The sequence below is a fragment of the Apteryx rowi genome, unplaced genomic scaffold (genome assembly GCF_003343035.1).
Source record: "Apteryx rowi isolate R43461 unplaced genomic scaffold, aptRow1 scaffold_322, whole genome shotgun sequence".
Lineage (NCBI taxonomy): Eukaryota > Metazoa > Chordata > Aves > Apterygiformes > Apterygidae > Apteryx > Apteryx rowi.
The window spans coordinates 227645-240563 of NW_020449664.1; the positions used below are offsets into that span (position 1 = coordinate 227645).

The window sequence follows — 12919 nt, forward strand, 5'->3', positions numbered from 1 at the left end:
GGAGGCCTGGGGGGCGGGGAGGCCGGCGCGCCTCGATCCGGCGGCAGCGCGGTGAGCGGTGTCTCTTAGCCGGCACCTTTCCCGGGCGCGGCGCGTCGGTTCCGTGCAATCTGCCCTTCTGACGTGTCTTCCCAGTGGCTCCCAGGGATGGGACGAGACGGCAGACGGAAACACGGGAATTTCCCTCTGAACATAGGGAAAAGCTTCTTCACTGTGAGGGTGACAGAGCCCTGGAGCAGGTTGCCCAGAGAGGCTGTGGAGTCTCCATCCTTGGAGATGTTCAAAACCCAACTGGACGCAGACCTGAGCAGCCTGCTCTAGGTGACCCTGCTCGAGCAGGGGGTTGGACTAGTTGATCTCCAGAGGTCCCTTCCAACCTCGGCCATTCCGTGTCTTAAGAGCAGCCCAGTATATTTCTTAGGCTGTTCTGTTACAGATCCGTTAACTGTATGGTGTCCTAGGGGGAGCTCAGCATGATGATCCTGGCGAGCAACCTGCTCCTGTTAATCGTAAATGTGTTTTTGCTGTTTGTTTAGCCTTTGCACTGCTTTTTTTTTTTTTCTCTCTCATTTCACATTGCACAAGGCATCATGGAGAAGTTTGGCATGAACTTTGGAGGTGGCCCAAGTAAAAAAGATCTTCTAGAGACTATTGAATCRCAGAAAAAGCAGCTTCTTCAGTACCAGGCTCGGCTGAAGGATGTGGTCAGAGCCTACAAGAGCTTGCTCAAAGAAAAGGAAGCRTTGGAAGCTAGCTTGAAAGTATTGTCTGTGTCTCATGAGGCAGACGTTGGCTTGAGTGGGGCTCACCCTGCGTCTGTGGCTAGCTCCAGCTCTTCCTTTGCCGATTCTGCTGATGACAGGAGTTCTGTTCACAGTGAGGATAGCGGGGGAACAGCTACCAGTGCAGACACAGCTGCCAGTTTGGCCAGTGCCAAAGGTGAACCAGGAACTGAGGATGATAAGGCTGCAGCCGCTGCCTCCTCTCTTAAATCAGAGGAGACAAGTGGTTCGGAGAGCGGTGTCAGCACAAGCAGTGGGGATGTGCCATCATCCGCTGGAGAGACTGATAAAAGAGTGCTCCAGCTGAAGACTCAGCTGGCCACCTTGACCAGTGCTCTGTCCACAGTCACACAGGAGAAATCCCGCATGGAAGCTTCGTACCAAGCAGACAAGAAGAAGATGAAGCAGGACCTGGATGATGCCTTTAAGAAAGCAGAGGATGAGAGGGACAAGTTGGAGACAGAGCTGAAGTCTGTCCAGGAACAGTTAGCGGAGACCAAAGCCCGTCTGATCACGCAGCAGCATGACCGAGCCCAAGAACAGAGTGACCATGCTGTTATGCTGCGAGAGCTGCAGAAGCTGCTCCAGAGTGAGAGGACTTCACGCCAGGATGTAGAGCTAAAGCTGGAGGAGACCAGGGAGCTGTTGGCTGGAAGGGTATGCATGGCTGACCGTGCAGAGGGGTATGAACTGCAGATCAAGCAGCTGAGCCAGGAGGTGGAAGACCTGAGGAGAGAGCTGCAAGCTGTGCAGGAAGAGAGCAACAAACCAGACCCACGGATACAGGATCTGCAGGAGGAGATGGCCAGCCTCAAGAACCACTTCCAAGTGCAGCTGCTGCAAGAGATGAGAAAGGTAATTCGCTGGCTGTGTGCTAGAGCAGCTTACTCTGCGGGACGTATTGGCAGCAGTCGGGGCAGGGTTTGTAATTAGGCTGGAATAGCACAAATTCTCCTTCCCTGCCCCGAACCTTGCAAGAGGTTTGAAATAAATAAGAACCTCATGGCTTTATTTGATGAGACAGTTTTCCCTGAGGAAAATAAAGGCTGTTTGTGATTCAGTGTTTAAGTCATCCTAAGCAGGGGACACCCTTTATGAGGTGATTACACTGTGACTCTGTCCTCTAGAGTGTCATTTGGTTCTGAACACGTTGTCACTGGTGTGACAACAGCTGGGACTGGGAGGAGAGACCTTCGCTCTAACCCACTATGGCAGTGAATGTGGTCTTGTAAAGTATTTAAGGGCCACGCAAGGTACAATTACTGTAGCTCGTAATAGGAAATAACTTCTAATACAATGTTCTGTAAATCGATAGAACTTTCTGCGGGTGCGTGTTGGGATAAATATGAAATAAGGCCTTTCATCTTTAGGGCCTGCACTACTTGCTTGTTGAAGTCATAAAACCGTCTTTCCCCTTTCCTGTTCTGCAGCGTGGCTGATGAGAGATTTCTGTGAATTACACAGCTTCTGTGACAAAAGCTCTCAAACTGCAGAGGTTCTTGTCTGATCCATTGTGAAAGATGCTGTGCAGCTAAAGGTGACAGCCCATCCATGCTGATGGGAGCCGCATAAACTGATTTGGCTAGTGTAAGCCCAGGGAGCCTTGTGGCCTGTGCTATTGAAGGCCCTGGGGTTACTTTTCAGTGAAGCTTGAAGAGCTCTGGGGAAAGAAGAAAGGTAAATATGAGAAAAAGGCTCTTGCCTGTGTGCATGTGGGGAGAGAGAAGAGCTAGAACAAGGCATGTGAGGTAGAAGAGGAACTTGTGTAACTCTGTGGGTTGTGGGGCAATGCACTCAGGAGTCTGGCACCAGTAACTGAATTTGCACCTGGAAGCACTCCAGAATGACATCCTCATCGTCACTCAGTCTGGAACAAGTTTTCTCCTTTCTAATCTGAAGCGTCTGATTAGGGACTAGGCTGATTTCACATAATTTGCCTCTTTTTGGACGTTATCTCTGACAGACTCTCTCTGACAGAGGTGACGATGATCTGACTCCAGTTATGCTTTAATTCGTGATGGTGATTGTCAAATGCTGCCATTCAAATTTTCTGTTAGACGGTTGGATCTTGATAGCCATAAAAGCTGTGGGCTCTAGGTGTTTGCTGTAGTTACTGAGGAACCACTGAATTATGTTGATATCAGTGCAACAAAGCGTAGCATTTACATAAATTGCATTTAGATCTATGAGAGTTTTAAAGCACATGCACGTTTTTAAAAATCCCATATCAGACTGTGACATGAATGTGTGTTTCCCCCTCCCCCTGCCCCCGACCTGTAGCCATACAGATAACACTGCTAACAGGAATTCTGCTGGAGAGCAGGGAATAAAAACAAAAATGCCTTTGGCTTCTTTTATACTTGAATCTCCTTTTTAAAGACGGGCAAGTCAGTGTGGTGGCTTGTACAGGATTTTAGGGGAAAGGATGGCTCAGCCCTTGCTTGGAACTCATCAGAGCAGAATTAAGCCTCTGGGTAAACTACAGACCCCCTGCACAGAGTGTTGAGATAATCTAATCCTCCCGTGTCTCTTTGCTCTCAGACTGCGCAGGCAGAGGAGCAGCTCCGCCAGCAGGCCCAGATGGAGGAGCGGCGAGTGGCCAGTTTGGAGGGCCAGGTCTCCGAAGTGTCAGAACTACTTGGCACCTACGAAAAAGCCAAGCAGAAAGACCAAATGGTCATTCAGAAGCTGAAGGACCGCATCGTGCAGTTAGACCTGGAGAACAAAACCCTGGCCATTGCTGCGTCCAGCCGATCTCCTGCTGATGCTCACGTAGAAGAAGCCAACCTTGATGTTAATGTGCTAAAGGATAAAATGGAGAAGCTGAAGAAGCTATTGCAGGCAGCGGCTAACAAGAGTCAGCCTGCGCTGGACATTGAGAAGCTGTGTGAGCTGGAGCTGCCGAAGGGCACTGAGACTGGGGATGGTGAGAAGGCCACTGCTTTGTACTATCAGCAGGAGCTAAAGCAGCTGAAGGAAGAATTCGAAAGGTACAAGATGAGGGCACAAGTGGTTCTCAAGAACAAGGCAGCCAGAGATGGCAATCTGGCCAAAGAACTGGAGGAAGCTCAAGAGCAGCTGGCTGATCTGAAAGAGAAATACGTTGTACTTCGGCTGTCCTCTGAGGAAATGGAGAAGCAGCACCAGCAAGATATGGAAGCCAAGAAGCAAGAGTTGTCCCAGCTGCAGCAAATTCACAGGCAGGAATTAGAGCGATGCCAGATGGACTACAGGGAACGGACAATGAAACTGGAAGAAGAAATGCACAAACAGCGGGACCGAGCGCTGGCTGTGCTGGCAGAAAAGGACCAAGAACTGGAGCAGCTGAGATCTGTCACGTTGCCCTATGGGCTTCAAGGATCCAAAAACTATCTAGCATCAGGGACTGATGTTACCAGCAATGACTCGCCAGGTAACGATTTTTCAGAGAATCTCCCCCAGGCTCTTCATCTCGCTGCCACCAATGAGCCCACCTTCTTCTTGTATGCAGAGCAGCTGGCTCGCAAAGAGGTGGAAATTGTAGCACTGAGGAAGCAGAAGCACAAGCTGGAAATGGAAGTTCACCAGCTCCGGGAGAAGATCCTGGTTGAGGAGGAGAAGCACCGGGAAGAGGTGTCCATGCTTCAAAACGAAATCCAGAAGAATTTCAGAGATAAGAGCAGAGAGGGAGCCAACCTGGAATACCTCAAAAACATTGTCTATAGATTTTTGACACTGCCAGATTCCCTTGGTCGCCAACAGACTCTAACTGCCATATTGACTATTCTGCATTTCAGCCCAGAAGAAAAGCAAACTATTACAAAGCAGTCAGCTTACAGTAGCTGGTGGCTTTCTGGGAAGAGATGAGGTGGTAGTTTTTACTCATAACTGCTTTTCTATAATAACACATTTCTGATTGTTATCTAAGACCAAATCATTTGTGGGGTAAGCTCTTTCCAATCACGTGTGATGAAGCAGAGAGCTTTCAGAAAAGAATTGGGCTCAAACTAGTGCTATTAGCACTAATCTAAAGTAGAATTGTTCCAACTATTCCAATAGGATCACGGTGCTCTCGGGTGTGAGGTTTTGCTCTGAGTAGGAACTTGATTTAAAAAAAATTTTTTTGAAGATACTGATGCTTTTTTAAATCAACTTTAAAAAAAAATCTCTGCCTGTCAGGCATAGGATGGGGAACCGTATTAGGGTGAAACTTGCTTGTATCTTGAAACTCCAGACGAGCTTGTGATTCAAAATATATTAAAAAAAGCACTTGACACAGTGTTAAAATTATATAACACACAGAACTGAAAACCTGCAAGAAGGATGAATCTTAACTACCAGCATCATCCAAATGCAGAAAATCTCGAGCAATTTCAAAAGAGGCTTTATTGCCTAGAATTAAATTTGTATGAGTGGGTACAGCAGTTCCTCATGGCACTGGGGATCATCCTGTGACACATGGTGTTAAGGTCTGCTCTCACTGCTGGTGAAGAATGCTCTCTGAGCAGTTGCATGTGTTTCCCAGGAAGGAAGGAGGATATTCTAAGTATTTAACATTTCAAACCTTTGTAACTGTAAAGGAGCAAGCAGTGCTTCCCCACCTTTTTCAACCCAAAAGGTCCTATATACCCATTGTATTAGATTAGATGTCTAAGCTTTCTAACCCTTTTTGAGGTGAGAACTGGGATATTACAGAAAGCAAGCTGAGGAAAGGCTGAAATAGTCGAATTGATCCTTTGACAGTCATTTTCTGAGCATTTGGGAGTTTCAGTGATGTTTCGGATGCTCTTCAATGTAGTTTTGGGGAGAGCGAGGCATCGTTCATGCTGAGATCGAAAGAAGAAAGCAGTTGTAAGGGGCGGAAGATAACAGCTCCGGGAGCATGTGTGTCCTGGACTTACCAGTGAAGTGCGGTTTGTGGTAAGCACTTGTGCATGGGTGAAGGTGTGGCCCTGCTGCTGCATAAACCCTGAGATTCTTGAATGATTCTCTTGGGAATTACTGAGCTTGGCAGGAAGGAAGCCAGAACATCTTGGAACACCTCTGGTTTTGGTGGACCACTGTAAGCCCACCATTAGGAAGAAGCGGCATTCCTCCTCTTGGCAGCCGTGCTCAGGAGCTGCCAGGTCCTGGCTGCTTAGACCCAAGAACGATTGAGTTGGATACCCTGACTCAAAGAAAAAAGGGTTGTACCGTGCACTTTATGAATGTCGCAAGACCGGATAGAAAACCAGAGCATGCGTTTTGGATATCAGTGCTGCATGAGAAAGGTCAGTGAGTGAGATTCTCCTCGGGAACCTGCACCGTGCGGCTGTGAGCGTGGGTGAGGGGAGCTGGCTCCTCCTGCCCCGCTCCAGGGAAGGCGGCTAGCTGGCTCTGCAAGGGACCATCCTGCAGGTGCAAACTCCTCTTCCCTCTGCCCGCTGCGGTAGGAACGTGCCTTTCCTTCTGGTGTTTGAGCTCCGTGATCAGGCGGCTCGAGGGCCAAGGTCGTCCCTTCCCTTGGAGGGAGAAGCGCTGCCCCGTGGCCATCCGGCTGGAGAAGAACGCGTTGGAGATGGACGTTTCGTGGTGCAAAGCCTGTGTTTTCGCATGCTGAGGGCCAGTGGATTGGATTAGCTCTGCTGGCGTCCCTTCGCCTTCCTTCCCCCCTCGCCTGGGGTGACGGCTGAGCCAAGGGGGAGCAGCCACCGTTATCGAGGGGCAGACCCGGTTCCCCGGAGACGTCATCGGAGAAGGCTGGTTGAGCCCGTGGGTGCCGGGATGCGGGGCCGCTAGAGGGCACCCACCGGTCGCCCAGTTCCCGGGACGGGAACCCTGGGATGCAGCATCCCTCCCGCTGCCGTGAGCCCTGGGCTTGGCGGCGGCCTCGACCTGCTGCCCTGGGGTGCGACGTGGTTTCTGAAACACCGAGACTTGAAAGTAGCTGTGAAACCACCGGGCTCGGTGCTGCGAGCTGGGGTCTGTTCCCGGGCTGCACTCGTGGCCCGAGGGCAGCGCTGCCGCTCGCGCGGTGAGCGTCGGGCTCCGGAGGTGGGAGCTTTCTCTACGCAAGCCGCTGCGTGCTGCAGTTAACTAGTGCTGAGAGCCGGGGCAGGGTGCCTGTGCTTTCCGGCGCTTGCAGAGCAGTTTTACCTTGCGTAAGGAAGGGCTTCACAAGGCCAAGGCAAAAACAGGAGCGTGCTTGGTGCTGTGCTTCCGGCGTAGCCTGCTGACATTAAGTTAGCAGAAATGGGAAGGAGCATCCCTGCAAGGCCGGAAGAGCCATGCTGGAAAAATGCCCGCTAGGAAGTGTTTGTGCCGATGTTCAAATGGTCGCTGCTCTTTTGAAACCGGAGAGGGACATTTCGCTTTTGGAGATGTTGGGTGGTTGCCTGCAGCCCTGGGAACTGAGTACTCTTGGCTGTGCTTTTTTTTTTTTTTGAAGCTTCTAGAGCTTTCTCATCTATGTAGGCAAAAATCGCACTTGAGTTTTGTTTTTATGCACTTGCTTTGTTTTTAATTAAAGCTTAGATTCCAAAGCACAACCTCCCAGTCCCTGACTACAGGGAAAGTGTTTGTAAACACTGGCATTAAGCCCTGTTTTAACAATCCCCAGTCGTCCTGTGAGTCCTGGAACGGAGTTAACAAATGCATTAATTCCTCAGCTCTCCAGTCGGGCGGAAGAGCCAGCGACGCTGCGCTGCTCTGGGAGAGGCCTGGCAGCCCGGACCGGTTTTGAGGAGCAAGCTGCTGCGTGTCTGGGCAGTGCCGCAGCCTTCGCAGGCTAATGCCGCCTCGCGCAGGTCGATCAGCTTTCCCCTGCTCGCAGCATCTCGCAGCTGCGAGTGCCTGTGCGGTTCAAGTGCCTGGGACTTGCAGGGAGCTTCAGCGGCTAAACAGGACGGTTTTCCCCCTTTTAATGCCGCGCTGGCGGCCCTTGTCCTGTCGGTGGCCAGAGTTCCCTGGAGTTTGCTCCGTAAATCTTGCCTTGCTGAAGCCAGAGGGCAGCACACCGCCTCCCAAGGAGCCGGATCCCCTTCTGTTGCGTTGCAGACGCACCGGCTGCTCCTGCAACCCCTGCTGCCGCTTTCGCCTCAAAAAACGCTCAGGGAAAAATACCCCAGGCAGAATTGGTGCCTGCCGGAGGTCTTGGAAAGGGGCAAAAAGCAGTGAGCAATTCCTTGTGCTGGAAGGCTGGCGTTGGAAGTTGTCTCCACGCGGACGCCGAGAGCGCTGGCAGCAGGGACATCAGCACACGGGAGCCACATGCCGCAACCGGATAGAAACTGGAGTGTTTGTTCCAGGGAGCGTTTGGTCTGGGGCTTCTCGGCCTTGAAGCAGCTGTCAACATCCCATCGTGGCTGTTGGCTCTGCCAGGAGATCTGCTGAGAAAAGCCGGTTGTCTGGTCCCCCTTTGGCAAGCTTGCGTCAGGTGGCGCCTCTGAAACCGCAGGGACCGTGCAAAATCCCGTCCCGCGGCGATCGAACGCGAGCGTTCTCCTAGCGCAGTTCCCTGCTCCCCATAACCCCCGTCTTTACGCCCCGTCGGACCCTCAGACCTTCCCCTGCATTCCTCCCTCCCTCCGTCCTCTCATCACTTAGCCAAAACCCTCCGAAATGAACCCAGAGTATTTGCAGCGTGGCTTTGCTCGCTCTGAGTGACCGGCGGTTTCTCGGCGTGCGGGCTGGCTGCCGGCGCGTGTTTACGTGGCGCCGAGCACCGGGGCAGCCTCAGCCGGCCGCGCGTGCCCTCCAGCCAGCACTGCTGCCGGGGGCCCCTCGGCCGAGGTGCCAGCATCCATCGGAGCCGGTAGACCAGGCTGGGGGCAGATACGGCTCAGCCGGTGTTTGCCTGCTCTCCGGTGTTGCAAGCGCTGTTTGAACAGATGCAAAACTAAATGTTTCGCCTTGTGAATTTGACCGTTCTTTTAGATCTTTCAGCAAACAAGAGCGTCTCTGGAGACGAGCGCGTGACCCGCTCCACTTGGTGTTAGGGACGATATGAGGTGACGTCCTGTGATGCGCACGGGCTCTGCGTTCGAGCACAAGCCAGAGGGAGCAGCGATAAGGTTGGGTTTTCTGTGGTTCGGTGATCCTCGCCTGCACGCTTGAGCGTAAGAAACTTTAAGGCATGGTATTTATTGCTAAGACCCGGTGGGTCTCAGCAGGGCCTGAAAAGTCCTGGGCACCGCTCGGCTCGGGGAGAAGGCTCGCCCGCTTGCCGGGAAGCCCCTGCCCTTGATTTCATCAGGTCCTCGTAGGGGCAGGAATCCGCCTGCTCCATCCCGGTGCCAGGGCGGGGAGCGAAGGCCGAGGAGGGCTTTGGCGCTGAGGACCCATGGCCGGGCCCGGGGACACCACCAGCGCTCGGTGCGGGTGGGCTTGGCGCTGCCTGCCGGATGGGGCTGCCTGCCCTGCACCGGGACAACACCGGAGCCTTGTCGTATTCGCCGCCGGCGCGTGGGAAATGCTGTTCCCGCATCCTCCCGAGGAGCTCTGAGAAGTTCAACGACCTGCCCGGGGTGGAGGGATGCAGCAATGCAGGCGGCAATGCTCAGGCCGGCAAGCGCAGCCTCGCGCGAGCACCTTTCCCCGCAGCGGGTGTGTTTTTACCAGTGTTTTGCGCGTGTCTGCGCGCTGCTGCGCCGACTCCTGCAGCACGCAGGCCTCGCAATAAAGCTGCCGCCCCTTCCTTTGCACCCGTGTCCGAGTGTCCTGGTGGCGTCCGTCCGGGGAAACGGCCGCGGTTACCTTGCCCAAGGCGATGGCAGCTTGCGGGGTGGCTGCCCTGGTCGGCACGTGGCGTGCGGGCACCGGCTGCTGCCCTGGGCTCGCCCTGCGCGGGCTTCCCCTGCCCCGACCCTTTTCCCGTGCCTCAGTTTCCCCGTGCAGCGAGGAGAAGTCTGCCCAGATCTGCAGCTCCCCAGCTTGCAGGACGGCGAGGCCGCTGGGAAGTGCCGGGGATGGAGAAGTGCGGCACATCTGCACCGCGGGGCTTGGCACAGCCGTATTCGTGGCTGCGCTCCCATCCCGCTCCCGGGCGCTGCGGAGGGGAGGTGCAAGGGCAGCGGCCGTGCGCTGCTCTGGACTCCCAGGGCTCATCCCTCCCCGCTCCCAGGGCTCATCCCTAACCGCCCAGCCGGGCTGGTTCCTCCGGCTGTGCTGCTCCACGGGCCGTGCTGCTGCCGGGTCCCCTCCCATCGGGGCGCCCAGCGAGCCGGTGCGCAGCGGCTGCCAGAGCTGCTCGGCCCCGGCACCGGAGCCCCGGCTGCACCTGGGAGGCAACGGGGACGCTCAGTCCCAGCTGCCCGGCCATGGCGATTGGAGAGGAGCATCCGTCCGCGCTCTCGGACAGGCAGGTAAAGCCATGCATGCACGGGCAGCCCTCCGCGGAGACCCTGTCCGGGCCTCGTGCGCCTGCGCTGGCCGCGGGGCCCCCCTCGCCCCGGAGATGTGCRGAGGCTGCAAGAGGCGGCGGGGACGGGAGCATCCGCCAGCGAGCAGGTCCCGGCCCGCGCGGGCGAGGAGCCGGGGGTCTCCAGCGCCCGGCGGCGTTTCCCGCAGGCGGCAGCTTCTGCTTGGCTCGCCAGCGTCGCCGTGACTCACCGTCCCGTGCCGCTCCGGCTCCGGCGGTCCCTCGGGTGCCTCCCTGCCCCGCGGGCAGCCCCGCGCCGCCCTGTCTGGGAGCCGCTCGCAGCCGCGTGCCCGAGGCCGGACGCTGCTTCTGGGCGCTGCCCTGCCCCAGGCGAGGGAAATCGGCCCGTGGCCCGCAGGGCTGCTCGGCTCCCGGCACTGGGATCCCAGCTGGGGACGCTGGAACACCCGAGGGGAGCGACTCCGGATGCGCTCGGAGCACCGCGTCCTCCGGACCTGGAGGTGGGACAAGGCTTTCGCTGTGGCAAAACCGGACCCAGCGCTCGCCTCTCCCCTTGCAGATCTTCGTGCTGACGTGCACCTACCTGCCGGCCTCGCTGCTGAGGTGGGTCCCGACCCGGCCGGGCGCTGCGAATCCCGGCAGCACGGTTTGGGGGTTCGGGGGGTGTCAGTGTGCAATAGCTCTGCGGAGCCCGTGCACTCCCGGCACGAAATTCCTCCGGGAACTGGGGGCCCCCGAGCGCCTCACGCTTGGGCCTTGCAGCCGGCAGCAAAGCGGAGACGTCCCCGAGCTGCCGCCGGGGATAAGCGATGCTCCCGGGGTGCAGCCAGACGTCACCCCCCAGCCACGTCTCTTCCAGCCTCGCGGGCAGCGGATCGGTCCTGGTGGCGACCACCCGGGGCAGGCGCTGCTGCCGCAGCCAGGTGCGTGTCCAGAGCGGGGGCCGAGGGGACCTGCGCAGCCAGGGATGCAGCTGCCTGGAGTCAACGAGCGCCGTCTTCCACCCCCCCAGCTCCGGCCCCTTTTCCTCCTGGCCCTGGCCGATTCCCTGGCCGCGGTGGCGCTGCTCTGCACGGCTGCCATCCAGCTCCTGCCAGCCCCGCTCTTCATCCCTGCCTACGCCTTCTGCCCCTACGGACGCGCGCTGGCCACGGTAAGGGCCAACGCGGCCCCATGGCACTGCTGCCCGGCTGCAACCGTGTCCTGGGGCTGCAGCGTGCCCGGATGGCACTGCGAGCGATGCAACCTCCCCCAGACACCCCCATCCACCGGGAACAGCCCCTCGCAGGGCTGGGCTGCCCCTGGGGAAGTCCCGGCGTAGGGAAATATTTGTCCTGCTGAGAAACCACCCCTGTTCCCCTTTGCCRCGGTCCTGCGCACCAAGCTGCTCCCTTCTCCCCAGCGCCACGTTCCCTGTCGCAGCCGCGTCTGCCCCCCACGCCGTGTCTGCTTGTCCATTTCTGCACCCCGGCAAACCCCCCCGCCACRTGCACCGGAGCGCAGCGGGGTCCAGCTCCTCCTGGTGCAAACGTGGCCCCGGCACGTCAGGGCCCTTCCCCGGGGCCGGCTGGGCGGCTCCAGCTGGCTGTGCCATCCCCAGCGTGCGCCTCAACATGAGCCAGCGCCATCCTGCCCCGTGCCCTGTCTGTGCAAAGCGACCCTCACCATGGTGCCAGGCCTGCTGGCAGGACCTGGGGGGGGCTGAGCCCTATTTAAGCCCAGCACATGCCGGTGGGGAGGGTGTCACTGTCACTGGCGCCGCTGGTCCTCGGTGCGAGCCAGCCTGTGCATGGCCCTGCTGGGGCCGGGAGCAGGATGCTGCGGTGCAAAGTGCACGGAGGGACGGGGCCAAGGTGCCGGGGCGGGTGCTGGTCCCGGGTGCTGGATGCAGCCGGAGCCGGGTCTCCCCTTCCTCTCCCAGACCTTCTACGCGGTCTCCTTCCTCATGGTCATCGTCTACGCCTACGAAGCCTACTGCGCCATGCACGGCTGGCGAGCGCGGCCCACGGCGCAGGTCGGTGCCCTGCCAGCTCCGTTACCTGCCGATCCGGTGCAGGGCGAGCAGGCAGGACGCAGCCGGGGCTCTGCCGCCCCGTGCCCACAGCACTGGCCCCGCAGCAGCCCGGGCTGGCGCATCCCCAGGGATTGCAGCGGCTCCTGCTCTAGCCGCGTGGGCTGCCCTGTCCTGGAGGAGCCGGGGCCATGCCGTGTCCTTGCAGGGCAGCGGCCGGTGCCCGGCGAGCGCGTGGCAGGGGCTGCCCTACGTCCTGGCCTGGTAGGTGCCACCGCTGGGGACAGCGCAGGGTGCAAGGGCTGCAGCCGAGCGCCTCCCGCCCGGCTCTGCCCCACGGCCGCTCCGGCCCCGCTCACCTCCACCTCTCCGGGAAGGCTGGTGCCGGCCCTGACGCTCCTGGGGCAGCTCATTTCCCGCGGCGTCTCCCTGACCGACGTGGCGCCGCGGCCGGAGGAGCCCGCCTGGCCCTGGAAGGGCAACAGCTCCCGCGAGTCGTACGGCCTCTACTGCTCCAGGTACTCGGCTCCGTGTCCCTGGGCAGCGGGCACGGGAAACCTGGGGCAGCGAAAGCTTTCGGGGGGACAAGGACACCCCTTGCCATGGGGACGATGCTGCGGTGGGGACAGTCACACGTCTCCGTTTCAGCTGCCTGCTCCTGATCCACCGTGCCCAGGACATGTGCTACGAGGTGAGCACAGCCAGGGCTGGCGCGGGTCCCTTCCCTCCCACCACGGCCGCTCCTGGTGTCTCTGGTTTTGGAAAGCCTCCCCCCTTTCCCCATCCCTC

At 57.8% G+C, this 12919-nt stretch overlaps 2 protein-coding genes across 2 annotated transcripts in view; both read left to right on the forward strand.

Annotated features, from left to right (window-relative positions):
- The first annotated feature begins 8 nt into the window (after positions 1-8).
- On the forward strand, positions 9-5035 carry GCC1 (GRIP and coiled-coil domain containing 1). The gene is made up of 3 exons (XM_026071142.1): positions 9-51; positions 586-1637; positions 3324-5035. The coding sequence occupies exons 2-3, from the start codon at positions 591-593 to the stop codon at positions 4626-4628; spliced, it is 2352 nt and encodes a 783-aa protein (XP_025926927.1). The 5' UTR covers positions 9-51; positions 586-590; the 3' UTR covers positions 4629-5035.
- Positions 5036-12157: 7122 nt separating this feature from the next.
- The window catches only part of LOC112968663, a 3962-nt gene continuing 3200 nt past the window's right edge, over positions 12158-12919 (forward strand). Inside the window, exons 1-3 of the mRNA XM_026071144.1 lie at positions 12158-12394; positions 12508-12648; positions 12779-12821. Of these exons, the coding sequence (XP_025926929.1) occupies positions 12810-12821 (12 nt within the window). The 5' untranslated portion in view covers positions 12158-12394; positions 12508-12648; positions 12779-12809. The remainder of the gene's footprint in view (positions 12395-12507; positions 12649-12778; positions 12822-12919) is intronic.